Source organism: Melospiza melodia, chromosome 11, assembly GCF_035770615.1.
Source record: "Melospiza melodia melodia isolate bMelMel2 chromosome 11, bMelMel2.pri, whole genome shotgun sequence".
In the NCBI taxonomy this organism is placed as follows: Eukaryota; Metazoa; Chordata; class Aves; order Passeriformes; family Passerellidae; genus Melospiza; species Melospiza melodia.
Genome location: NC_086204.1, coordinates 1,887,615 through 1,913,899, shown reverse-complemented (window position 1 = coordinate 1,913,899; position 26,285 = coordinate 1,887,615). Strand labels below are relative to the sequence as shown.

Sequence of the window (26,285 nt, the reverse complement as noted above, 5' to 3'; positions counted from 1 at the left end):
GCCGCTCGCACACAGGGGCCAAGATGGCGGGCGGCCAAGCCGGGCGCCAACGACGTCTGACGTCACCGCGCACAGCGCGAGCCGCCGGGACCGCCCCCGCGTCGCCGGTCACGTGACGGCGCCGTGCCGCAGTCGCGCGGGCTCCCGGGGACAGGAGCGCCCCCTGGCGGCGGCGGCGGAGGGCGGGGCCGAGCGGAACCGGCCCCAGCCCCAGCCCCGTCCTGTCCCGGTCCTGTCCCGGTCCTGTCCCGGTCCTGTCCCGGTTCTATCCCAATCCTGTCCCGGTCCTGTCCCGGTCCTGTCCCGGTTCTATCCCGGTTCTATCCCAATCCTGTCCCTGTCCTGTCCCGGTTCTATCCCAATCCTGTCCTGGTTCTATCCCGGTCCTGTCCCGGTTCTGTCCCGGTTCTATCTCAATCCTGTCCTGTTTCTATCCCGGTCCTGTCCCAGTCCTGTCCCGGTTCTATCTCAATCTGGTCCTGTTTCTATCCCTGTCCTGTCCCGGTTCTATCTCAATCCTGTCCTGGTTCTACCCCGGTCCTGTCCCGGTTCTATCTCAATCCTGTCCTGTTTCTATCCCGGTTCTGTCCCGGTCCTGTCCCGGTTCTATCTCAATCCTGTCCTGGTTCTACCCCGGTCCTGTCCCGGTTCTATCTCAATCCTGTCCTGTTTCTATCCCGGTTCTGTCCCGGTCCTGTCCCGGTTCTGTCTCAATCCTGTCCTGTTTCTATCCCGGTTCTGTCCGGTTCTGTCTCAATCCTGTCCTGTTTCTATCCCGGTCCTGTCCCAGTTCTGTCCCGGTTCTATCTCAATCCTGTCCTGTTTCTATCCCGGTCCTGTCCCGGTCCTGTCCCGGTTCTGTCTCAATCCTGTCCTGTTTCTATCCCGGTCCTGTCCCAGTTCTATCTCAATCCTGTCCTGTTTCTATCCCGGTCCTGTCCCGGTTCTGTCTCAGTCCTGTCCTGTTTCTATCCCAGTTCTGTCTCAGTCCTATCCCGGTTCTATCTCGGGTCCATCCCGGTTTTATCCTGGTTCTATCGCAGCCTAATCCCGGTTGTATCCCAGTTCTGTCCCGGTTCTATCCCATTCTGTTCTGGTTCTAGCCCAGTCCTGTCCCGGTTCTATCCTGTTCTATTCTGGTTCTATCCCGGTCCTGTCCCGGTTCTATCCTGGTTCCCATCTTGTCCTATCCCGGTCCTGTCCCGGTCTTGTCCCAACCCCATCCTGGCCCCATCCTGGTCCTATCCCGGTTCTATCTCAGTCCTGTCCCGGTTCTATCCCAGCCCCATCCCAGCCCTATCCTGGTCCTATCCTGGTCCCATCCCAGTTCCCATCCCAGTACTATATTTGTTCCCATCTGGTCCCATCCCAATCCCATCCTGGTCCCATGCTGGTTCCCATCTTGGCCCTATCCCGACCCCATTCCAGTCCTATCCTGGTTCCCATCCCGTTCCCATCCCATCCCCTGCCCAATCCCCATCCTGGCCCCTTCCCTGTTCCCATCCCTGTTCCCATCCTGGTTCCTATTCCAGCCCCATCCCTGTTCCCATCCTGGCCCCATGCCAGTTCCCATCTTGGCCCTGTCCCGGCCCTTTCCCTGTCCCATCCCACTTTCCATCCCTGTTCTCATCCCAGTCCTATCCCTGCTCCCATCCCAGCTCCACCTTGCTTCCCATCCTGGTCCCCATCCCAGGAATTCAGGGTTCCCTATAATCCTAAGGCTGCTGGGGCAATGTCAGGGATCCCTGCTTGGCTTTGTTGCTGTATGTATAATTAATTACTGTATATCAATATATGAACATTTCTCATATACCTTATTTGTTGATATTTCTATCTATACAATGGATAGATTAGGGTAGGACTCTCCTCTCTGTCACAGCTTGGGATCCACCTCACACCCCCTGATAATGAACCACCAATAAATCCATCAGCAAAGAGCAGATCTGTGAGGTTTATTTGTGGCTCCCTCCTTCACGTCCCAAAAGTTACCAGACACAGAATAGCTCTCTTCAGACAGTTCATGTTTCATGAAACCTCAAGGTGGTGTGGGTCCTGCCCAAATTTCAGGGAGCAGGAAATTTCATTTCTCCAAAGGCTGGCCTCATGCTCAGAATGGTTCAGGTGAGCTCTCTGTGTCACCTTTGGTGCAATGTCAGAAGGAACATTGTCACTATAGGGTGTGACACAGTGCAAAGCACCAAGACTCCATCAGAAGGGCGCATAAGAGAGATTTATTACAGCAACATGTTGCCTTTGTGGTTTTTCAAGATATTTACATTTACTGAACAGACACATTCACTGTCCATTGGTCATAAGAAAGAAACAAAGTTCTCAGTAGGTGAGCAAGGAGCCAGGTCACTCTGTGAGCCAGCTCGAGTCCGTATCTTTGAACTTTCCCTATTCCATCACGTTGTCAAGGGGACAGCCTTGGTGTCTTCCTCGAGACAATTACGGGGCTTTCCTTATCTTCAGGAAGCCTTTGCTGGCTCACAAGAACAGCACAAAATGCCTTTCCTACAGAACATCAGCAGGAGGTGGCTGGACACATGTCACCCTGAGTTTTTAAGATTTTCTAAGCCTTCTGATGTTTACATTCTTGTAACAAACTTTCTCACACACTTTCTGTAAATAACTTATTGCTTTGCATTCTTTTATGGAGGAAGAGAAATTTGATGGACTGTTGCTTTGCCCAGTGCCATTGGAGAGGGGGCACTGTCATCCTCCAACCCACTGTCACTTTTAGAAAACGATAAATGTTAAGGTCAGAAAATAAACTTTCCTTTTCTTCACCTTCAGAGCAGCAGTGTGTGCTTGTGTTGTTCCATGTCCTATAGTGACAGACACAGACAGCCCCAGGCTCCTGCTGGTGCCAGCTCCATCCCTCTGGCAGCACCTGGCTGTTCAAGGCAAGATGTTTTTCATTCCCATCTGTATGGCAGATTCCTTTTGTCAAGTGGGCAGTTTGCCTTATCTCTCTCTTTGAGTGACCACATTCACACCTCCCTTGGGAGGGGACATTGCTGATAACAGCTATTGAATGTCACTGCATGGCTGATAAGAACTGCAGCATCCCATTGGGAGATGTGAGCCCAGAGGGAGGAGCCAAGCATTCCTACCTGGATATAATCTGAGGTTTCAAACATTCCTGCCTGGATACAATCTGAGGTTTCAAGCATTCCTGCCTGGATACAATCTGAGGTTTCAAACATTCCTGCCTGGATACAATCTGAGGTTTCAAGCATTCCTGTCTGGATACAATCTGAGGTTTCAAACATTCCTGCCTGGATACAATCTGAGGTTTCAAGCATTGCTACCCAGATATAATCCAGAGTTTTTTGAGACACCAGCACGGCTTCTCCACGGGATTCCCCAGAGGAACAGCAGCTGTCTCTCCTTCCCCTGGATCTTCAGAGGAAGGAATCCATCCTTCTCTACAGGATCCCTGCTCCAGCAGAACCACCCCTGACACTGCAGGAGGGCTGCAGCCACAATTCCAATGGGACTGCCACCAACACCCTGACCCACAGGGTGTCAGGTTGGGTTCTGACTCTGGCAGTGTTGTTCTAGTGTACTGCATTGTTTATTTTATCCTTTTATTTTATTTCCCTATTAAAGAACTGTTATTTCCTGCTCCCATATTTTTTACCTGAGAGCCCCCTAATTTAAATTTTATAGCAATTGGGAGGGGTGGGGAGGGTTTACATTCTCCATGTATTACATTCTCCAGGGGAGGCTTCTGCCTTCCTTAGCAGACTCCTGGCTTTCCAAACCAAGACACTGGCACTGCTCTGCACCATGCCCACATCACCTGGCATCGCATCTCTCCGTGTTCCTCCTACGGCCGGGGGCTCCAGCCTGCCTGGGGGTGTTTGGAGCAGAGCCAAGCTGCAGTGAGAGCTGCTGGCAGAGCCAGGAGGCACATCCAGCTCCATCCCCAGGAGCTGCTGGAGCTGTCACGCAGCACTCGGGTCCTCAGGGGCCGCAGGGAGCGCTGCCACTGGGTGAGGATGGCAGCTCTGGCCCCGCTCCAGCTGCCCCTGCCCTGCAGCCGGTACTGGTAGGGGGAGCAGGGCCCAAAGAAGATGGCCAGGCCCAGCTTGGGATCAGTCAGCAGCAGCCTCATCACGCTGGGTTTGACGCCGGCGCACGCAGCGATTTTGTCCACGTAGCTGATGAAACTCATCTTCAGGTTCTCCCTCTCAGATGGGTTCCTTTGATGGGATGTGAGAAACAGAAGTCAGGTGGCATCATCTTCCCTCATTTCCCAGCTCCATGGGCACCAAAAGCCTCAGGTTCAGACACCAGGTGAGCCCCAGGCTCTGGAGCAGAGCCGTCTAAGCCCCAAACAAAGCCAAAAACACTGAAGGAGCCTCTGTGGGGTTGATGCCAGCAGTTCCCTGGGGCACGGGATAAGCAGAAACCTGTTTTGTCTCTGCAGCATAGTTGTGGCTTCAAAATCAGCTCTAACTTAACAGTAGCATCATTGTAATGCCACAAGCAGCCTGCTGTGTCCTTCCCTGAGGTTCAGGGGTGTGGATATGGCTGATTTCGAGAAGTAGAGATAAGCATGCCAAGGGGAAATCTGGGAAATGCAGAAAGCTTCCCATGCTGGGAGGGACCTCCAGGATTTCTCTGCTTGAAACCTTATCTCCCTCACAGAAGGAAGGACAGGCTGATCTGCTTGAGGAAAGTTTGGGACAGCCTCAAGTTTGTTCCCTGTGCATCTCAGGCTTCCATATTTCTGTGTAACAGCAATTTCCACATTTCTGTGTAACAGCACCGTGGTGCAGTCATTGGGCTCCTGCTCATAACCCCTGTGGCTCTGTTTTGTCCCAGCTTTTCCCCGTGTCCCATGAGCCAGCCCTGCCCTGCTGGCAAACCCAACCCCGACGTTTCCTCCTTGCCCCATCATCATCCATCCCACATCTGCGTGGACACATCTCCACCTCCTGTAAAATCAATCCCAGTGCCAAGGAGGCAGGCTGCCAGCTCCCACACACACAGCAGCCTGGTGGGACACTCACCTTGACCTGCCAAAAAGTGACACAAACTGTCCCCCACCCACACTTCCCGGCTCCAGGGGGGTTCTGGATGGAATCTGGACAGAACCCAGCTCTCCCCAGGGCCTGGATTTGGGAGGGAGAAGCCACGAGATGGCACCCTCAGTCTGGAGGAAACCAAACCTTCATCTGGATGTGCTGGGAACAAGGACATGGCTGGGAAGCCTGGCAGGGGGGGATCTCCAGAGAACGGGAGAGAAAGGGAGGGAGCAAAGGGGATGGGAAGGGAGGGAAGGGGAGTTCGTGTCTTGTTCCATAAAGGAGCCACGGGAGCATTTTCCCAGCCCACTGTGGGTGGTGAGGTAATAAATGCAGAGTTGGGTGGGCTGAGCAGGTCCCTGCCATGTCAGCCATCGAGTCCCCCCCTTCCCTGAGCTTGTCCTGGCACACAGAACCCGTCTCATCCCGACTGCAGGAGCATCACACACCTTTTGACTGCTGGCTTCCTCTTCAAAACCTCAGCCATCATCCTGCTGGGGGGAGGCAGCTTGTTCCAGCCTGAGAACAGAGAAACCAGAAACTGCCCATGCAATCAAAATAAATAAGAATCTTGGGATTTTAACTCTTGGTCTTTTCTATTTTGTATCAGGAGGAGATACCACGGATGCAAAGAAAAATGTTTTCCAAATGCCTCAATTTAGTTTCAACCTGCACTTTATATGAGCCAATTTGTTAAGTCTAGAAGGGGTCTCACTAACTGATTTGAAGCTGGATTAGAGCTTTATATTATCTTTTCACTTTCTGAAAGCTTGAAGTCTCAATTATGTCAGAGTTTCTGATTCTAGCAGGGGTAAACCTAGACAATATTCATAATTATATAATAGCTCCAGCAGCACCTTAAGAGAACATGTTCAGCTCCTTCCCAAGATCTCGGCACCTTTCCTGAGGTGTGGGATGCAGCTGGTGGACTGAAGCTACCCACAGAGCTGAAATATACCCTAAGCTGTGTGGGCAGCAGCTCAGGCTGCCCCAAACCTCCCAGCCAGAACATCTCCCCCATGTCCTACCTGCAAAGACCCCTGTGACCCAGCGAGCCTGCATCTCTGAGCCCACCATGATGGAGCCTGTCAGCTGGATCAGGCCAATGATGGCCAGCGTGGGCTGCTCCAGCTGGGGAGGGAAGATGCAGTTGTAGAGGGAACGGTTGTCGTGGATGGAGCCCCGAACAGAATCCTCCAGAAAGGGGAAGGAGAAGTTGTAGCCCGTGGCAAAGAGCACCACGTCAATGTTTCCTTCGGTTGTGCCGTCTTCAAAAACAGCAGAGCTTTCAGTGAACTCCTTCACGTTGGGCTTCAACACCACAGCCCCAGAGAGGAGGCAGAAGGGCAGCTCTTCATTGATAATTATCTTAAATTTGGAGCTTGCAGCAGAGAAAAGAGCAGTGTTAATATCTGGGAGGGACCTAAAATGACTTTTTTTATGGTCAGAATTCCCCTCCGATGGTTTGCTATTCCAAAAATATCCCCCAAAACTGAGAATTAAGCATTTCATATTATAAAGACCCCCTGAGCACCCAACAAAACAACCAGAAAAATCCACCTTTTGCTGGAGGCCAAGCCATAGTTTGTGTGGTTGAACCATGAATTGAACTTCCGAAACTTGATCCTCCTTGTGAGGGCTGATGGGAGAAGCCAGTCCAGGAGGGAGTTGAAGCGGGTGGTGCTGACCATGTCCATGGGGAAGCCCTGGTCTGAGACCCGGCTGACGACCCACGTGTGGCTCCTGGTGCTGAGGAACACCTGAGGGGAAGGCAGGTCTCAGCCTCCTGCCCAGGCATCTCCTTGGTTTTGCCCCGAGTGGCAAATCCCATCTCCTGCACTTGAGCTAACACAAGGGGAGGAGATGACATCCAGATGAACCAAACGCTTTGATAAAGTTCCCACAGCTGCTCAATTGCCACTCCTCAGGCAGCCCAAACTCTCCAGGAGTTGTAAAGCTTCTTCAACTGCCCTCAGTGAGAAGTGGAATTTATAGAGGAACCTGGGGGAAGAGCTCCCTGAGGTACCTTGAGCTGATGCCTCAGGTTAGAGCTTTTATATTTTTCAGGTTCTGTGCTGCTTTAGTGTGTGGGTCTGAGCTTCATATGAGGGGATGGTGAGCTCTGTGCACAGAGCAGGGAGACAAAACAATTCCTGCTCCAGCTGGGCACCAAGGACAAATGATCCAAATCTCAGGCCCAAGAGCACAAACAACGTGGGCTGGAGAGAGGAAACAAGAAGGATGGGACTGCATGGGCTGGAGCTGGAATTGGACAATTAACTCCAATACACAAATGGAGCAGAACTTATAAAGGCGACAGACCCCATGACCCGTCGTGCATTTTTGTGGCCATTCTGGGTTGTGCTGCCAAAGGTGGATCCATTGAGGCCTCTTAATAAACCCCTATTTTATTCTTTAACTCTGTCCAGCCTCTGTTCTGGGTCAGCCCTCACAAGGCATCAGAGCCACTGGCTCTCAGAGGCCCTGTCTGGAGCACCATGGAGCAGCAGAGGCCCTGTCTGGGGCGCCATGGAGCTGCACCTTGGTGGAGGCCCTGTCTGGGGTGCCATGGAGCAGCAGAGGCCGTGTCTGGAGCATCATGGAGCTGTACCTTGGCAGAGGCTCTGTTTGGGGCGCCATGGAGAAGCAGAGGGCCTTTCTGGGGCACCATGGAGCTGTACCTTGGGGAGGCTCTGTCTGGGGCACCATGGAGCTGTACCTTGGCAGAGGCCCTGTCTGGAGCACCATGGAGCAGCAGAGGCTCTGTCTGGGGCGCCATGGAGCTGTACCTTGGCAGAGGCTCTGTGTGGGGCACCATGGAGCTGTACCTTGGCAGAGGCCCTGTCTGGAGCAGCATGGAGCTGTACCTTGGCAGAGGTTCTGTTTGGGGCACCATGGAGCTGTACCTTGGGGGAGGCTCTGTCTGGGGCACCATGGAGCAGCAGAGGCCCTGTCTGGGGCACCATGGAGCTGTACCTTGGCAGAGGCTCTGTCTGGGACGCCATGGAGAAGCAGAGGGCCTTTCTGGGGCACCATGGAGCTGTACCTTGGTGGAGGCTCTGTCTGGGGCGCCATGGAGCAGCAGAGGCCCTATTTGGGGCACCATGGAGCTGTACCTTGGCAGAGGCTCTGTGTGGGGCACCATGGAGCTGTACCTTGGAAGAGGCCCTGTCTGGAGCACCATGGAGCAGCAGAGGCCCTGTCTGGGGCGCCATGGAGCAGCAGAGGCCCTATTTGGAGCTGCACCTTGGCAGAGGCCCTGTCTGGGGCACCATGGAGCTGCACCTTGGCAGAGGCCTGTCTGGGGCACCATGGAGCTGTACCTTGCGGGACACCCTGTCTGGAGCAGCATGGAAATGTACCTTGGCAGAGGCTCTGCCAGGGGCACCATGGAGCAGCTGAGGCCCTGTCTGGGGCACCATGGAGCTGTACCTTGGTGGAGGCCCTGTCTGGAGCAGCATGGAACTGTACCTTGGCAGCCACTCGGCTCAGCTCCACGGAGAGGTCCCCGCCGGTGTTGCCGATGCCAAGCACCAGGACACGCTTCCCTTGGAAAGCCTGCACGTCCCTGTACTCCCAGCTGTGCAGATACTGGCCTTTAAAGCGACTTTCAATGCCTAGGCAGAGAGCAGGGAGCATTTCATGCTGCCAGATACATTTACTCACCCAAGCCTCATGCTCAGATCCTCTGCAGCCCCCAACTGTCCCCGCTCCCACCTCCCCTGGCAGCTGAGAAGCCCATGGAAGTGCCCTGTACCTCCTCAGCTCAGTCTTGCTTTGCAAATCCTAAGGGAAAAGCCTGGCTGCACCTTTACAAGGTGTTTTTTTCCATTCCCTGCAATGCCCCCCACCATTTCCATGGGGTCAGGGTCCTGCCTGCTCCACTGTGGGGGCTTCATGGAGCAGGCAGGCTCACAGATTAAAATCCAATCCAGGGACTGGGGGAACCAAATCCAGCCATGGCTGCTGGGGGAACCCCACTGCTGGGACAGGCCTTACCTGGGAAAGAAGCCAGTGGCAAGTAGGGCTCCTGGTAATGGCCGGTGCACACCATGACAGCGTCAAAGACGTGGGACTCACGGACACCGTGGCTCTCGGTGACCACCTCCCACCGGCCTGAGGTGCTGAAATCTGGGCACTTCCTCACACTGAGGACTGTTGTCTTGCACAGAAGCCCAAGAGAACAGCAGTCAGGGATCATAGAGACGTGCCTGTGAAATGCTGGGTCCCTGGGGAGCTGCGTGACACTTCTGAAGCCGTTAAAGCCCACCCTGCATTTCTCCTGGTGATGGCACTGGGGGGCAAGGCTGTGTTAAACCAGCGTTAGTTAAAACATGGGCCTAAAGTCTGCATTCAGGACTCAAAAGGCCCTTGAGGGCTGGCACCCAGCCTGGTCCCATCCCACCTCCAATCTCCAGCTGCGCATGGTTCTTCTCCCCATGGGTTTGAGGTCCCTGATTGTTGGAACTCAGGACATTCCTCTGGCTGCTCTGGGTGATTCCAGACCCTGGCAAGGAGCTCAGAGACCTTGGCACGGAGTCACAAACACCTGTGCCTTTGATTTTAGCCCATGGAAATGATTACCAACTTTGTGTGAGGATTTAAAAGCCACAAGAGTTTGAGTAGAATGATAGTGAATTTGTCACAGGGTGAAAAAGTAGAATTTTGGGGGTTTAGAATGGGGGTTCAAGAGGTAAGATGGAGGAATCTGAGGGTGTCCTGTCCTTCTTCTTCTTCTTTCCCTCCATCTTCTGCTGTGATGGTGACACTTCTGGATTGGTTTAAAGTAGAGACAGACTGTCTAACATAGGTGATAGGTATTGGAAAATTATTGTAAATAAAGCACATGTAGTTCTTAGTATAAAAAGGTGACACCACCCCAAGGGCAGGGTCTGTGCCACAACCCGACCTGCTGGACAGACCTCAGCAGGAATGGAACAGGTAAGAGAAAATAAACAACATTGAAAAGCAGAGCTGAGGAATCTCAACTTCTTCTTTGGTCATGGGGCTGGGAAAAAAAAACTCTTTAACACCTTGGGAGCCATTGCAGCAACACAAAACCCGAGAGCTGCTCACCTGGCAGCGAATGTGCCGCAGGAGGTCGAAGTGCTGGGTGTACATCCTGAGGTATTCCAGGACCAGGCTGTGGGGCAGGTAGTTGGGAAAATCCTCGGGGAAGGGGAAGTCACTGAAGCAGGACATCTCCTTGGAGGTGTTGGTGATGACTGAGCGGTATACAGTGATCCTCCTGCTGTCTGTGGAGTCCTGTGTGAAGCCAGTGCTGATGTTTCCAGGTGTGCAGGGGAAGAATTTCTCCCCATCAAGTATATAAGTATTTTTCTTCCTCACATTTTGGTACAAGGAATAAGCCAGGACTAGCACTTGGAGACAATCATTACTGCTCCCTCTGTATGATTAAGCTCTTTTCTGACCCAGAGATGGGGCAACTGAGAGGCATTTTAAAATTTTTATTCTATTTTTAGTCTCACTTGAAGGGTGAGACAGTACAGATGTTTTAATTCACACCATCACAATCAGAAGCCAACTAATTCTTAATTACGGTACACTATAAGCGTTTCTTGGCCTATCAGTTTTTGCTACACCATGCTGTAAATGCGTTAAAGCCAATTATCTAAAATTACCCCTCGTGTATCCTACTACAATACATCTTTCATAGTTCTATTTCTCTAAAGTATCTAGTCTTATTTACAAAATCATCCTTTGAAACTTGTTTCTTGTTCCATTTCTCTCTCAACAATGTCTGTCCTATTCCATGGCATATCTAAATCAGCATTTCTTATCTCAAGGTTTACATACAGATGCACACTATGTGAGCCTTCTGCCAGGTTTTGAGAATTCTCTACAAATCAATTTCCCACATTTCCTCCTCTCTCTTGAACAGAAAAGACTTCTTTGATGGTTTTGTTTATCGTTTCCAAGTGAAGTACACAAGGCACAATCATTAACATTGTCACTACAACAATCAAGGCATATAAACCTATTTTTCAAAGCTCCTTTAGCCAAGGTGCAAAACTCCATCCATTTCCCACCCCCTCCATTTCCTTCTCCATCTTGGAGTCAGGAGGAGCCCCAAGAGTGGGACAGGGACAGTCCCTGAGGGCGAGGCCACCCTTTCCTCTTTGCTGCAGTCCCAGAGCATCCAAGGAAGGGGATGAGAGGAACAGTGGATTTGTCTTTACAAACAAGCTGTGGGCCTGCTGGTAGATAAAACCAGCACTGGGAGAGAAAAGAAACAACGGGAAGGATTCCACTGACTGATGAATGGAAAAAGAGATTTGATTTTACAAATAAACTTTAGGTTTGCGGATAAATTAAATTAGATACTGAAAGATGAAAGAAACAATGGGGAATAAAGCCCCCTAAATTCCATAAGAATTAAAAATTAAAAGGGAAGGTTGTACATTACAGGGGAATCTTTGGGATCAGATGTTTTGGGAAGTCTGTACCTCTCAAGTCCATCAGAAATGGGGAAAGAGAGAAGGGAAATGCAGCTGGGAAATTGGGATAAAAAGGGAGGATGCATCCTCCAAAAACTCGAGAGATCCCAGGGGAATGCCCCATGGCCTCTCCCTTTATTCAAATAAAATAAAAGGACTCCTCTGTCTCCTTTTTGGACATAAACCTCTGGTGTTTGTGGGTTACTTTTCCTGAGAGGGACAAGCCCGGGGGCAGACGCGGGGGGCACTGACCGTGTAGCGCCAGACGCCGCCGATGCCCTCGCTGCTCTCGAAGCACGTGGGCTCCAGCCCCTCATCCAGGCAGCACTTGATAGAGGCCAAGCCCCCAGCCCCAGCCCCAATCACAGCCACACGCCGGACCATGGTGGCCTGCAGCAGGTGACAGGCTGGTGTGACAGCAGCTGGAAGCACAACAGCCCGGGGATCAGCAGAAACGCCATTTCCTTCTTCCCATCCCCACCAAAACACCCCTGGTCTTCTCCAGCTGCAGGTGCTCATGAAGGAAAACTGTCCTGGGAGAACCCCACAGCCAGCTGTTGGTGCACAGATCCTGCTCATTACCCTCCCAAACCCACTCTGGGGGGGTCCAGGAATCTCCCTCCTCCATGGGATGAAAAAGGAGGCACTTTTAAACCTTGCTGTTCTGCTGCTTTAATTTATTCTCTTTTGCATGCACGCAAAGGAGTTGCAGCTATCTTCTTCTGCCTGATCATCCTGAAGCCTTTGGGAGAAGCAACTCCAGCTAAGCTGGCTCGTTTTCACGCTTTCCCTTTTAACTTCCCATTAAAGAGCAATCTCTTGAAAACAAAAAGGGTTTAAAAAGAGGGGAAAAAGCAAAGCAATGCCTGACTGAGCAGGAGCAGGGTGCAGCCATTCAGAAGTTAGACAGCTCTGTGAAAGCAAGGCTGGGATTGCAGGGTATACAAAAGGTAAGGAACCCGGGAAACGCTGGGGATAAATGGGAGGAACTCAAAGCTGGGCTGTGTAAACTGAGCTGCACCGAGCTTGAGTGGAAAGCAAGGTAGGAAAAAATGAACTCGCATGAACTTTGATTAGATAAAAAGTACTGCTACTGCAGGGTCAGCAGAAAGAGTAATTTGTAACTTTTTCTACCGGTTTTGTGTCAAAAATTAAATTAACACAAACAGAACATGGAGGAGGAAACCGAAGAAAGAAAAATGAGGGAGGTGCAAAACAACCCCTTTGGCATCCACAAGCCTGGCCTGAGCCACTCCTTGATCTGCAGGAACAGGGCAGGACATGCCCACAGCTGCCTGCCTCGTTTCTGGAGCCTTCCTTGGCTTCAGGAAAGGGCAGGCAAGCTCAGGGTGCTCAAGCCACCCCCCTTTTCCAGCGCTGCCTGCAGATGGATTCGCTCCAGAGGGTCCCTGCAACACCCCTCTCCCCCCGCCAGCAGCAAGGCAAAGCCAGCAGTGAATGCCAAAACCCTGGAGAGCTGTCTGCCCACTTTTAAACCCTGCCAAGCCCACCCAAGAGAACTGAGGAGCAAACCTTGCAGGACAGCGCTGTGCCTTCGCCGCTCTGCCCTCTCCGGATTTCCCTTGAGTTCCTCTGGCCGTGGATTGGAAGGGAAGGCTGAAGTCCAGGCACAGCCCCAGCTCTTGCACCACTGACCTTTACACCTGCATTCCCCCCGCCCTGTGGGCTTAAATGCACTGGAAGAAAGTTCTCAGCCTCCCTGGGGCAGTGCCAGGTGAAAATTCAGAGATAATCCCGAAGGGAACTTGCTTGCGAGGACTCCCACGCTGTAACTCGTCCCTGCTCCAGCCCAGGCAGCAGCGTGGGGCTGTGCTGATCCTTTTGTGGTGCCTGTGCTGGGCTCTTGTTCCCTTGGCATCCCCAGGAGATCAGCAGAACACGCTCCCTTGGCCAGCAGACAGCGTGGATGTGGGACATGGAGCACTGTGCAGCTTCACTTTGGGCAGTCAGGGAGAGCCCTGAGAGCCCCAGCCTTGTGAGCTGCCCACAGCAATTGGTGGCACAGCCCCGCTCAGACACAGCTCTCCCCCCCACGCACACAAGGAAAGCACAGGGAGGCATCTGCAGCGCACTCCCGCCACAGCCACTGAGATTTTATTCATTTAAAGTCTCTCCACGCACAAAACAAAGCCTCAGGATTGTCCAGTGGTGGGGCACGCAGGGAAGCAAAGGCAGGAGTGCTCAGCCCCACAGGCTCCTGCGGGACAAACCTGGAATCTTCCCAAACAACTGGAAAGATGTACCAATTCAACCCCAGCTGGGATTTTGGGGTTACAGTGTTTAGGTTTGGAGAAGGGGACAGCCTGACCTGTGTACACAGCCCAGGTAGTTCCTGTGATAGATAATCACAGGAATATTTTCCCAGATAATTCTTGCTCCTGGGACACACCACCACTTTTGCTGGTCTCATCCTCTCTGAGTCCTGTCTCATGTGATCCAGGCACAATTGTGGCATCAATCTCTTGCTTCTGGCAGCAGGCAGGGGGAGCAGAGGGGCAAAATACACTTGGGCAAGGCTGCCATCCCTGGTTAATGAGGCCTGTAAAGCTGGGCTTGGGGTTGGGTTGGAACGAAGGGAGGTTTATGCTGCAGGTTTCAGATGAAAGTTTGTTGCCAGCTACTGAAATCCTTTTCCCCAGTCCCGTGGGGCTGTCTGACCTGAGATAAAATCCCTCAGGGCAAAACAAACCCAAACAACTCCAACAAACAATAAACAAACAAAAAAGCTATAGGAAACCGAAAATCACAGCAGCCAGGAGCAGAAGGAGTGCCACCACAGTGAGGAGGGACAGGAAGGAGCTGGAGGAGCCAGCAGGGACTCGTGTTCTGGTGGGCTTCAGGACGCGGTCCCACTGGGTGAGGATGGCCTGCCGTGCCCCCTGCCAGCGCCCAGGACCCCCCAGCCTGTACTGGTAGGGGGAGCAGGGCCCAAAGAAGATGGTGAGAGCCAGCCTTGGGTCTGTGCAGAGCAGCCCCAGCACGCTGGGCTTGGCACCAATGAAGGAGGCCAGGGTGTCCAGGTAGACCAGCCACTCGGTTTTGAGCACTTCGTCAAAGGTCAGGCCAAACCTGAATGATCAGAGAGGAGAAAGAGGCAGGAGGAAGGTTGGTGTCAGCAGGGCTTGGAGGAACTGGGGTGGGCATCCTCTGCATCCTTATCGCATCTGGAATGCAGCTGGGTTCTCTGGGAAAGGACTGGATGTAGGTGCAGTGGGAACCTGGGACACAAATCCTGGCCCCCACACAGCTCCTGTGAAGTGATGCTGGCTCCAGCCAATCTTTCTCTTCCGCACTCACAAGTTGCACCCGCTCCTCCCCTTCCCCTTGGTGAATCTTTGTTAGCAGACTTTGACAAACCAGTTTGCAGTCTTTTTCAAAGGAAGCAAACAAAAAACCCCTCCAACCCAAATCCCTTTGCTTTTTGCAGAAAAGTCACGTGCAGCATGAGGAAGGTGGCACCCTTTAGTATCCCCCATGTTCATTTCCTCCAAATATTGCAAGAATACACAGTGGCTTGGAGAATTGCTTCCAGTTCACCTTCTCTGCAGAATTCACAGCTTCATGTCCCACCTTCAGAGGTCTGCAAAAGCTCATATCCACTCAGCCTTGTATTGTATTGTATTCTGTATTCTGTACTTCACCTTGTATTGTATTCTGTGCAATTCTGTACTTCACTCTCCTACACCTTTTCTCCTATAGCTATCTAAGTGAGCCTTGGATTTATCTATCACCCAGTTTCCTGGGATTGGCTCATTCATTCCCTAATCCTTTTAAGCCTTTTGCCTGCCTGTGAACCACACACCACTGTGCTCAGACACCTGTTCACAGTGAGTCAGGTCTCCATGCTGTGAGATGAGACAATCAGTGTGTACACCTCGCTGGTTATGGGTTGGTTTTTTTCCCCCCAAGCTGAATTACTTTGCATTTATTACCATTAATTTCTCTATTTTATCTCTCAGTCCATGGGGATCCTGGTATTCTTCCCCAACTCCCATAGCCCTGAGTACCCTGAATTAATTTCTTGCTGTCACCAACAGGCAAAATATCGGTGTTAAATCAAAGGTTACATTGGCTCTTTGCAAGTGAGTAAAGGGGAAGCTGGATCCAGGAATCCTCCCCTCTCCCCTGCCATGCCTGCAGGGAACAGGCACAGAGTGAGAGCCCCAAAAACTCCAGAGGTTTTTCAATCCACCAAAATACCTTTGGGGCTCTGGGGAATGACTTACCATTGGATTTGGTTTTTCTTCTTCTCATTTACTTCTTTCTCCATGACAGCCTGGGGAGGCAACTGACACAGGCCTGGAAGAGAGAGGAGAGTGTTCTGCAGAGTTTAACTCCTGGGGGGAGTGATGCAAAATGTGGGAATCCCTTCCCTGGGAGGGCAGGAAACTCTCATTGCTGGCAGTTTATTTGGCAGTGCTGCAGTCCTGCCCAAAACCAGTATTCCAAATTCACCCGCACCTCCTCCTGCTCTTACAGATGTGTCCTGCCAGGGCACAGGCAGGTGATGTGGGGGCAGATGGGCAGTGCAAGCCCCAGAGAGGATCCTCCCAAAGAGAAACCCCAGAGCTTCTCATCTCTGTGGAGTAGTCCTGACCCAGCCCTCCACGAGGTTATTCTTACTATTTTTATTAAACCCCCCCCAAAAAAACACCAGTGAGTTTCTTTCCTCACTCATGTTGCTGTAGCTTAGCTGAAGTGAAATAATTTGGGGAGTCTGAGCCTGGGAAAAGCTCCCTTGTCCACTCTGAGCTTTTTAGCTCTGGGATCTCCCCGGGTGAAGGGGAAAACCATTTCCAGTTTTGTCTGAGCTGCATTTTGGGGCACAGGAGGGCTCACATTTGCTCCCCTACCTTTGAAGACACGGCTCACCCAGCGTGCCTGCATCTCTGCCACGGGCATGATGGCTCCTAAGGGCTTAATCAGCCCAAGGACAGCCAGGGTGGGCTTCTGCAGCTGGGGTGGGAACACGTATTTGTAGAGGGACGCGTGCTTGTTCTCCACCCTGACGATGGATTCTTCCAGGAAGGGGAAGGAGACGGTGTAGCCCGTGCAGAAGACAACGATGTCGATGGGCTCCTCCTCAGGGCAGTTGTGGAAAACCACTGAGTTGTCCTTGAACTCCTTCACACCTGGCTTGATGGTGATCCTGCCTGTCAGGATGTAGCTCGGGAGATCGTCGTTCAGCACGGGCTCCCGCACCAGCCAGCTGTGGAGAGCCAGGGCTCTGAGAGTGGGGCACCACAAACAGGCCTTGCTGCTCCCCTGCTCCTCCTCCCACCAGCTCACACCTCCTGCTGTCGTTTTCTCTGAGCAAACAGCCCTGCCTCCCACCTCCAAGCAATTGTCACCAAAGCCACCCTGTCCCACAGCGTGAGTGATTAATGGACATCTCCTGCCGCCTTATTCCCTCCACTCATTTACTCTTCAAACCGTCTCTTTCCAGAACCGATCCATGCTTTAAGCCTTCCTTCTCCTCCTTACCCACAGACCCTCCTCTGGGCCTTCCTGGGTTTTTCCAGCGTGCCCAATCTTTCACCACTTAAGGGAGCTACAGCTTATTTTCTCCTCCCCGCTGGAGATCACCTCAATCTGGGCATTGGTTGATGCTGCTTGCTGAACATCTCCCCCTGCCCACACCACAAGCCCTTCAGCATGGGATGGGGACCACCAAGAGGTACCTGTTCTCTGGCTGAAGGCCATAGTTTTCATGGTTGAACCACTGGTTCACCTTATAATTAAGCAACCACCATGAAAGGGGTCCGGGGAGGTTGGTTTTGATCAGGCTCATCAGGCGAGTGTTTAAAATCATATCCCAAGGGTAGCCGTGCTCAAACACACGGCTGAGCAGCCAGGCTCCTCGAGTGGTGCTAATCATGACCTGCAAGAGAAGAACCAATGCTTCAGGTGATGAATTTGCTGCTTTCCCTTTGTAAAGAAACTCAGAGGGGCACAGCACAGACAGCTGTGCAATGGAAAAGCAGCAACAGCATCTTTAATTTCTTCTGGCTGCTGGTGATGGAGGTGAAACAGGAGACAAGAACAAAACCAGCTTGCTTTCAAGGTAGCTTTTTGACCAAAAAATTCAGGCTCAGAAAGACTGTTTGTGATGTCAGAACACTGAGCTACTGTCCCCTGTTACTGTGATATTTTATGAAAAAAATCCCTTCGCCAGGATTTCTTCTCCTGGGAAGCTGGGAAGCTTCAGGTTCTCCATGTTTTGCTGCTCTGGAATGTGATTTGGAGAATTGCTTACCCAACATGTGAATTGTTTTTAATTAATGGCCAATCACAGCCAGCTATGTTGGACTCTCTGAATTTTTATTATTCATTCTTTTCTAGCCTTCTGATGTCTCCTTACTCTTTCCTTAGTACAGTTTGTCGCAGACATCTTTTATGAAAAATCCTTTCCTTAGGATTTTTTCCTCCTGAGAAGCTGAGAGGCCTCAGGAACAAAATGTAAACAATTATTATCTGCTGCTGTGGAATGCAACAGGTGCATCTGTGATTGGTCTCATGTGGCTGTTTGTCATTAATGGCCAATCACAGTCAGCTGGCTCGGACAGAGAGCCTGAGCCACAAGCCTTTGTTATCATTCTTTCTTTGTTATTCTATTCTTAGCTAGCCTTCTGATGAAATCCTTTTCTTCTATTCTTTTAGTATAGTTTTAATGTAATATATATCATAAAACAATAAATGAAGCCTTCTGAAACATGGAGTCAGATCCTCGTCTCTTCCCTCATCCAAGAACCCTGTGAACACGGTCACAGATGGCACCTTCACAATAGTTTTAGTGTATAATTTTCAAATAATATAATATAATATAATATAATATAATATAATATAATATAATATAATATAATATAATATAATATAATATAATATAATATAATATAATATAATATAATATAATATAATATAATATAATATAATATAATATAATATAATATAATATAATATAATATAATATATCAGCCTTCTGAGAACTTGGGAGTCGATTCTCATCTCCCACCTCATCCTGAAACCCACAATGACACCCCAACAATTAATGACCACAGTGCCCAGTGCCCCTGTCCCCAGAGGCCTGGGGTGGCAGGGTGGTGGCACCTTTGCAGCGACCCGGCTGGCCTCCACGGCGATGTCCACTCCCGAGTTGCCCATGCCCACCACGAGGACACGCTTGCCCTGGAACACGTCAGGATGCTTGTACTGCCTGCTGTGGAAGTACTGCCCTCGGAACCTCTCGATGCCTCGGGGGAAAAAGAAACAGAGCTCTGAAGCACTCAAGCATTTGTGGATTTTGTTGGGGAGAACTAGTGCTAAAAAGCAATCCAGATGGCAGGAGCAAGGATGTGCAATCTCTGGCCACCAGGGTCTCGGAGGTCCAGCCCTCCAGAATTAATTGATGCTTCCTCTCCAAAATGGGGTCTCAAAGACAGAGCTGCTGAAGCACAGGACAGTATTGCTGTCAATGCCAGTAGGTTTGGAAAGCGGAAGCAAGAAAAGAAAGGAAATTTTCCCTGAACAACCCCTAAATTTTCCCTCCCCAGTCCCTGAAGCAGGTAACAACATTTCCTTGTATACCATACCAGGAAAACACTGCAGGGGGAGGGATGGCTCCGAGAAATTGCCGCTGCAAACCATAACAGCATCAAAGACGTGTGATGTCTGCTTCCCTCCTGCCTCTGTGACCACATTCCACTGGCCCGTGGTGGCAAAGTCAGGGTGCTTCCGGATGCTGACAACGGTGCTCTGAAACGTGCGAGTGAAGAAAAGTCACTGTCACCATCATACTTTCTGGGAAAATCCTTTTGCCAGGATTTCTCTCCTGGGAAGCTGAGAAGCCTCAGAGAAAAAGGAAAACAATATTATCTCATTAGCTTCTCCTGTGTTTTGCTGCTTTGGAATGTGGTTTGGAGATTGTTTATCCAACAGGTGCTTGTTTCATTGGTTTCACGTGAATTGTTTTAACTTAATGACCAATCACGATCAGGCTGTGTCGGGACTGTGGAAGGGGTCACGAGTTTTCATTATCATTCTTTGTAGCCTTCTGGCTGTATCCTTTCTCCATTCTTTGGCATAGTTTAGTATAGCATTCATTAATATGATAGAATAAAAATATAATATAATAAAAGATAATAAAATATAATAAAGTAATATAATACGATATTATAAAATATAATAAAATATAAAAATTATAATAATATAATAAAATATAAACAATATAATAAAATATTATAAAAGTATGATATGATATGATATGATATGATATGATATGATATGATATGATATAATATAATATAATATAATATAATATAATATAATATAATATAATATAATATAATATAATATAATATAATATAATATAATATAATATAATATAATATAATATAATATAATATAATATATCAGCCTTCTAAGAACATGGAGTCAGGTTCATCAATTCCTCCTCCAATGGGGAACCCCGAAAATACCACAAGTGCCCACGGGCACCCAGGGTGGGTGGGGAGCAGGGCAGGGCAGGGCACCCATCACTCACCCCAAATCTGATGTGCTCCCTCAGGCCGAAGTGCTCGGTGTAGCGCCGGAGGTAGTCCAGGAGCAGGGCATTGGGCAGGAACACGGGGAAGTGCTCGGGGAAGGGGAAATCAGAGAAGGCAGACATCTCCTTGGAGGTGTTGCTGATCACTGATGGGTACAGGCTGGGCCGGCCGGCCTCGATGTGCTCCTGCCACGGCACCCCGGGTGCATCAGCCCCGTGCCCAGGCTGGGCACTGTCCCCCTGCTGCCCTGGGCACCGTCCCCCTGCTGCCCTGGCCTCAGGGGTGCAGCTCAGCACCCAGCAAATCCTCACAGCCCTTCACAGCCACCCCATAACCCTGCAAAGCTGCAGCTGCCAGGGGAGGTGAGGATGGGAGGTGAGGATGGGCCTAGCAGCTGGTCTGCAGGCCCAACAACCGAGCTAACAGAAGAGATGTCACTGTCATATTTTGTGAAAAATCCCCTTTCCCAGAATTTCTTCTCCTGGGAAGATGAGAAGCCTCAGAAACAAATGAAAAATGAAAACAATAATTATCTGATTGCTTCTCCTGTGTTTGGCTGCTTTGGAATGTGCTCTGGACATTGTTTACCAACAGGACCATCTTTGATTGGTTCCATGTGAATTGTTTTCACTTAATGACCAATCACGGCCAGCTGTGTCAGACTCTGAGGAGTCAGTCACAAATTTTTAATATTCATTCCTGTTAAGCCTTCTGTCTGTATCCTTCTCTTTTCTATAGTAAAATTCTAGTGTAGTATAATGTAGTATAATATAATATAATGTAGTATAATATAATATAATGTAGTATAATATAATATAATATGATATGATGTAATGTAATGTAATATAATATAATATAATATCATATAATCATGCTTGGTACCAATAAAATACAATAAGCTATCACTTTGTCCAATGAATATAACGAGCTGGTTTGATGTAACTAATGACTTTAGGGGTGTAAAACTTGAGAACAACTTGCAATAAAGAAGAAGCCATTGCTGTTACTGCAGAAATGTGTGTGTGTGTGTGTGGTGTGTCCCCACCCCTCAGTGGCAGGGAGGAGGACACGGCCCCTGGCTCACCGTGTAGCGCCAGACCCCTCCGATGTCCTGGCTCTGCTCGAAGCAGGTGGGCTCCAGCCCCTCGTCCAGGCAGCACTTGGTGGCTGCCAGCCCGCTGACCCCCGCGCCCACCACGGCCACTCGCATCCCTGCGGGCTCTGCTGGGCTCCCAGGAGCTGGGAAAAAACCCCACAGATTGCGAAAATTGCATGTGTTTTATGATTACCTTGTCGCAAATATTAAAATGAATGTTATATGTGTTGTGTTAGAAAGTAATGCTGTACTAATTCTCTTAAGTAGCGTGTTAAATATTGTTTTCGGTTATAAAAATTGTTAAAATAGAAACGATGCTATGTAGGATACTTTTTCTAAAGGAAGGGCTTGCAATGAGATAGCAGCCACAGGACACCTGAATCTTTCAGAGAAAAAGAATTTATTGCTCCATTATCAGAAGAAATTAACTTCTTCCTGCCTTGAAGACACTGTCAGGATTCAGAGGAAGAAGCTGACACTGCCCAGACAGAATCCTGTGTTTGAATGGAATTTGTGCATCATGGATGAGGTGTATGAATATGCAACAGGCTGTTGCTTTTAAAGGTTAATCCTCTCGTGCTGCCCAGAAAAAAGTACCCGGACATCCATAACTCTTTGACTCTATTGTCTCATATTGTCCTAATTCAAATTGTCCAAATTATTGTTACTCTAATTGTATTACTATTTTTAATAATCATTTTATTACTATTACATTTTTAAAATTTTAAAAGCAAGTGATTGGCCTTTTTCACAAGATGATCATCACACTCTCAGGGGGCAGCTCCTGGCATGCCCCCCATAGGGAACTTCTCTACCTGCTTTCCCAATTTCTCTTTCCCCAAACCCCATTCCATTCCCCAGCATTCTGGGTTGTTTGTCTACAAGTTAGATTAAATGTCTCAATTAATCATTTTCTCTTTTTTCCCCTTTATTTTTTAAAAATCTCTCCACTTTTACAGTGTGCTCCCTGGGCTGCCCTCAAACCCCATTTCATTTCCCAGCACTCTTTGTTTACAAGTTAGATTAAATGTCTTAATTAATCATTTTCTCTTTTTTCCCCTTTATTTTAAAAAACCTCTCCACTTTTACAGCATGCTCCCTGGGCTGCTTCCAAACCCCTGCAGCTGCCCTGGAAAACTGGCTTTGAAAGAATGTAGTTGAGCCACAATTCGCTGCCAGTTTGTATTTACAAGCTGGGTTTAAACTATCCTGCCTTATCAGACTAGCAAATATTTGTATTTTATCTTTGGATATCTGCCCCTGCCTCTCACAGAATTAAAAAAAAAAAAAAAATTCACTGGAATTGAAAATGCACTGTATTTTATCTTTGGATATCTGCCCCCGCCTCTCTCAGAAGACAAATATAAGAAATGCACTGGAGCTGTTCATTTTGTGCCTCTCTGGCAGGGTCCTGTCCCTGGTGGCTGGCTTTGACAGGGCCATTGGGGTGACAGAGGGGCTGCAGGTGTGGCACACCTTGGGTTGAGGATGATTTTGTGTCCCTTGTAGGGCTTGAAAGGCAACAGCCCCCGGGTTGGCTTCCAGCCCTACAAAACTCCCAGTGGGGACGGTGGATCCTAATCCCTGGCAGTGTCAGGGAATAAAACAAGGGATGAAGGCCAGGTTCTGTGGCTTGGGCTGGACAATTCCAGAGGCAGGACCCCCACCCAGGTGTCCTGGGGGTGCTGCTGCCATCTGTGGTGTGACCCCAGGGTGGGATGGAGCCCCCTGCTCAGGTGAGTGATTCACTCAGCATGGCAGGATGTCACTGGGGTAGCCTGAGAAGGGCTTTCAGCTCCCACCACAGACAGAGGGTGGTGTAATCATCAGGAAAAAGGAAAAAAAAAACCACAGTCTTCAGTAAAAAAATGGGGTTGGACATAGTATTTTCTAAAACCCACCAAATTCTCCAGAATTATTTCAACTTTCAGTCATAAAGCAACACCCAGTGAATACTCTGCTTTGCCAGGTTGGAATAAAACCTGGACTTTTCCCTTTGTAAATCAACAAAGCACTAGCAAGAGCTGCTCACTGTTAACTGTTTAACTGTTTTGGGGGAGCTTTTTTTTTTTTTTTGCATGGTGGGAACTAACTTATATCACAAACGCCTCCCAGCTACATTTGCTATTTGATTCCCTGCCTTCTCGAGGAGAAGTTACAAACAGCACCAAAAAATACCAATCCTGCCACACTTTCCACACTAACCCTGCAAGCAGCCAGACTCAGAAGCGCCCAGGTGTGGCACAGGGAGGGAAGGAAAGGCTTCTCACCCCTCTGGAGCACTTACCTCCAGCCCCAGGCAGCTCAGTGTCACCTCTGCTGTGGGAAGGGAGGGTCCCTCTTGCTGGGATTTATAGCCAGACGTGGAGCTGGGCAGGGGCAGGGAGGGCAGGCACTGCCAGGGAATTACACAACTGCTGGGGGAGGAGTGGCTGCAGTGTCCTGCTGTCCCTGCACAGCCCAGATGTGGCTCCCTGAAGGGAGTGGGGTGATCCAGCTGTGCTCCAGGGGCACCCATGGGTGAGGGGGCAGCTCCAGCTGGGACATGTTTTCACTTGCTACGTGTTTTCACTTGCCCCGTGTTTTCATTTGCCCAGTGTTTTCATCTGCCAAAAAGGGGCTGAAGGTGCAGACAAACAGCAAACAGGATAAAATATAATATGATATGATATGATATGATATGATATGATATGATATGATATGATATGATATGATATAATATAATATAATATAATATAATATAATATAATATAATATAATATAATATAATATAATATAATATAATATAATATAATATAATATAATATAATATAATATAATATAATATAATATAATATAATATAATATAATATAATACAACATAACATAACATAATTAATATATCAGGGCTGAAACGTCAGTGCAGGACGTAGAGCCCATCCAGGTGTCTCCCAGGAGTAAGTGATCATGGAAATTATAAGAGAGGCTTTGGTTAGTCAGATATTCAATATTTGTAAGGGTGGCTGGGGAGAAAGTATGAAATCACTGCAAATGAATCCAGCTGGGCATGGAGAATGCAGAACCCATGGAGAGGCAGTTGATGGAGGACTGGGTCTTTAGGAAAAGCAGTGTTTAGAAAAAGACGAAGGATTTGTGTCATTTGTATTTGATTTGCTGAGGGATGTTTTTACCAAAAACCGGACCCTTCCCGGGTGCACAGGACCTTGCTCCTGCAAAGATGCTCACCAGCACTCAGCAGAAAAGAGTCAGGAATCCACTAAGGCAAATACTCTGTTCTTGATGTGCTTCTGCTTTTCTTGAATTCCTCAGCAGGGGTTCAAGTGACTTGCACTTAGAGGGATGCCATGGCAGCACTCCAGGAATGGTGTTAGTGCTTTCAGGAGGGCAGCTCAGGGAAGCTTTCTGAAGGAACAAGTTGTTTTTGGCAAGGAGGAGCTGCTGGTGCAGCAATGGGACCAGGTGGCTTTGCTGCAGCTGCTGCCAGCAGGGAGTGATACCACGTGAGTTTAGGGTAGAAATACCTCCAAAACCTCAGTCATCTGCCTTAGGGCTGTGGTGTTCCCCTCCACAAATATCCCAGGCCAGGGTCTGGGCCAGGTGTGCAGAACAACTTCTCAGAGGAGATGGAGATGAGATAGCAGAGAGCAGTTACTGCAATTATGCACACACATGCCCAGGGCACTGCAAAGGCCTTGTCAGAAAGCAGAGAGACATTCTTGCTCCTTTCCTCACCTCTGCTGGGCATGGCAGCCCTGGCACAGCTCAGGAGGAGCGAGGAGCAGTGAATATCCAGAGGTGGCTGAGGATGAGAACCAGGAATGGGAAATTCATGTGCCTGAACCAGGAACGGGATCCTCATGTGCCGGTCCACTGGTGAACCCCTTGAGAAGCAAAGCTGTCCAGCACTGTGGCACAAACCTGGGCTCTGAAACAGCCTTTTTAATCCTTAAAGCAGGAGGAAGGAGAAACTAAATATATCCATTCAGTCTGAATCAGATGGGAAATTCACCTTCTCTGAGAAACTCACCTTCTCTGGGAAACTCTGGCACCAGTTTTACAATTTCTGTTTAAAATGACACTTCAGGCCAAGGAGGGGCAAATCTCTGCGCAAACAAGTCTCAGCACAGCCCACTTTGCTGTTTTCTAGGTTTGTTTCAGCAGCTTCTGGGCATGTGCCATGCTGAAGGGGGAGCAGAAAAAGGAAAACAAAAGTGGAGTTTCTTGTTATGCCGGTCTCAGAGCAGGGCAGCTGTTCAGCACCTGGTGGGATGGGAGCTCTGGGCTCATCACTGAAGAACTTCATTGTCCCCTCTCCAAAGCTCTCACTGCCTCTCTCCTCACTGTCCTTTAGGGGCTTTAATTGACATTATTGCCCCAAAGCTGCCTCCCCTGCTTGCTGCAGAGCTGCAGCACAAGGCCATGCACAGAGTGAGGGAAGAAGCTGCTGCTGGAGAAATGAAAAATGTATTTCCCCCCCATTTCTTGGAGCCTGAATTTTGATCTTAAAAAAAAATAAAAAAAATAAAAAAGCTTTTCCTTCACTTCCAAGGCCAAAAGGCATTTTCCTGCCCCAAACCAAAGAAAACAACCCCTCCCCAAGGATGCTGTTGTCCTGTTTACTATTCTCAGCACACAGAGGATAATTCCAGTGACAAACTCTTCTGTTTCTGCTTAAACTGAGCTGGATAGGTTCAATATCTTGAACTCTCTCTGAAACCTCTCAAAAGATACCACTTTTAAGGAGATCCAAAGGATGCACTGGAGCAGACATGGGCTGTAGAGTGACTTTGGGAGAGGGATTTACTTGTTAAGCATGGAGGTTTCTGAAGGGTTTTACTCCAACATCCATGGCAAAATTTAACCTGATTTAATAAGTCACCATGTTTTCCAGGCATGTAACCTGTGGAATTTCTAAAGAAAAGGCTGCTTGTGTTAATAGATCCTGCAGAGCTGCAGGTTTTAACTTCTTTGGAGCTTTCCAAATGCACATTTTACATCTTCCCAACCTCCATGGACATTTACACCCTCCCTTTAGCACCACCAGGACTCAGAGTGGATAAACCACAGGCAATAAACCACAGCTGCTGGAGGGATGGCACAGCAAACAGGATTTTGGTAACTCCTGAGC

General features: G+C 49.3%; 2 protein-coding genes across 2 annotated transcripts; both read right to left on the bottom strand.

The window, feature by feature from the left end:
* Nucleotides 1–3,241: 3,241 nt before the first annotated feature.
* Nucleotides 3,242–13,495, bottom strand: LOC134422851 (dimethylaniline monooxygenase [N-oxide-forming] 2-like). Its single transcript, XM_063165249.1, has 9 exons — nucleotides 13,031–13,495; nucleotides 11,750–11,919; nucleotides 10,116–10,304; nucleotides 9,039–9,201; nucleotides 8,511–8,656; nucleotides 6,600–6,799; nucleotides 6,068–6,420; nucleotides 5,489–5,558; nucleotides 3,242–4,211 (listed from the first exon to the last, which is right to left on the bottom strand). Exons 2-9 carry the CDS (start codon nucleotides 11,879–11,881, stop codon nucleotides 3,836–3,838), a joined length of 1,629 nt encoding a protein of 542 aa, XP_063021319.1. The 5' UTR covers nucleotides 11,882–11,919; nucleotides 13,031–13,495; the 3' UTR covers nucleotides 3,242–3,835.
* Nucleotides 13,496–13,580: 85 nt separating this feature from the next.
* FMO1 (flavin containing dimethylaniline monoxygenase 1) lies at nucleotides 13,581–23,566 on the bottom strand. Its single transcript, XM_063165250.1, has 9 exons — nucleotides 23,445–23,566; nucleotides 21,146–21,300; nucleotides 20,058–20,246; nucleotides 19,108–19,270; nucleotides 18,626–18,768; nucleotides 17,200–17,399; nucleotides 16,372–16,727; nucleotides 15,745–15,817; nucleotides 13,581–14,587 (listed from the first exon to the last, which is right to left on the bottom strand). Exons 2-9 carry the CDS (start codon nucleotides 21,269–21,271, stop codon nucleotides 14,245–14,247), a joined length of 1,593 nt encoding a protein of 530 aa, XP_063021320.1. The 5' UTR covers nucleotides 21,272–21,300; nucleotides 23,445–23,566; the 3' UTR covers nucleotides 13,581–14,244.
* Between the last annotated feature and the right edge of the window lie 2,719 nt (nucleotides 23,567–26,285).

Bases quoted from the DNA above. Each gene is read 5' to 3' on its own strand.
- LOC134422851 (XM_063165249.1), bottom strand. From the start codon at position 11,881: ATGGTCCGGCGTGTGGCTGTGATTGGGGCTGGGGCTGGGGGCTTGGCC. The intron at 9,202-10,115 runs GTGAGCAGCTCT...CTTCTGTGCAAG, and splicing joins TGCGGCACATTCGCTGCCAG to ACAACAGTCCTCAGTGTGAG. The intron at 6,800-8,510 runs GTACAGTTCCAT...CCTTCCCCTCAG, and splicing joins TGAGCCGAGTGGCTGCCAAG to GTGTTCCTCAGCACCAGGAG.
- FMO1 (XM_063165250.1), bottom strand. From the start codon at position 21,271: ATGCGAGTGGCCGTGGTGGGCGCGGGGGTCAGCGGGCTGGCAGCCACC. The intron at 19,271-20,057 runs GTGAGTGATGGG...CGCACGTTTCAG, and splicing joins GGGAGCACATCAGATTTGGG to AGCACCGTTGTCAGCATCCG. The intron at 18,769-19,107 runs GTATGGTATACA...TTTTCCCCCGAG, and splicing joins CCCCCTGCAGTGTTTTCCTG to GCATCGAGAGGTTCCGAGGG.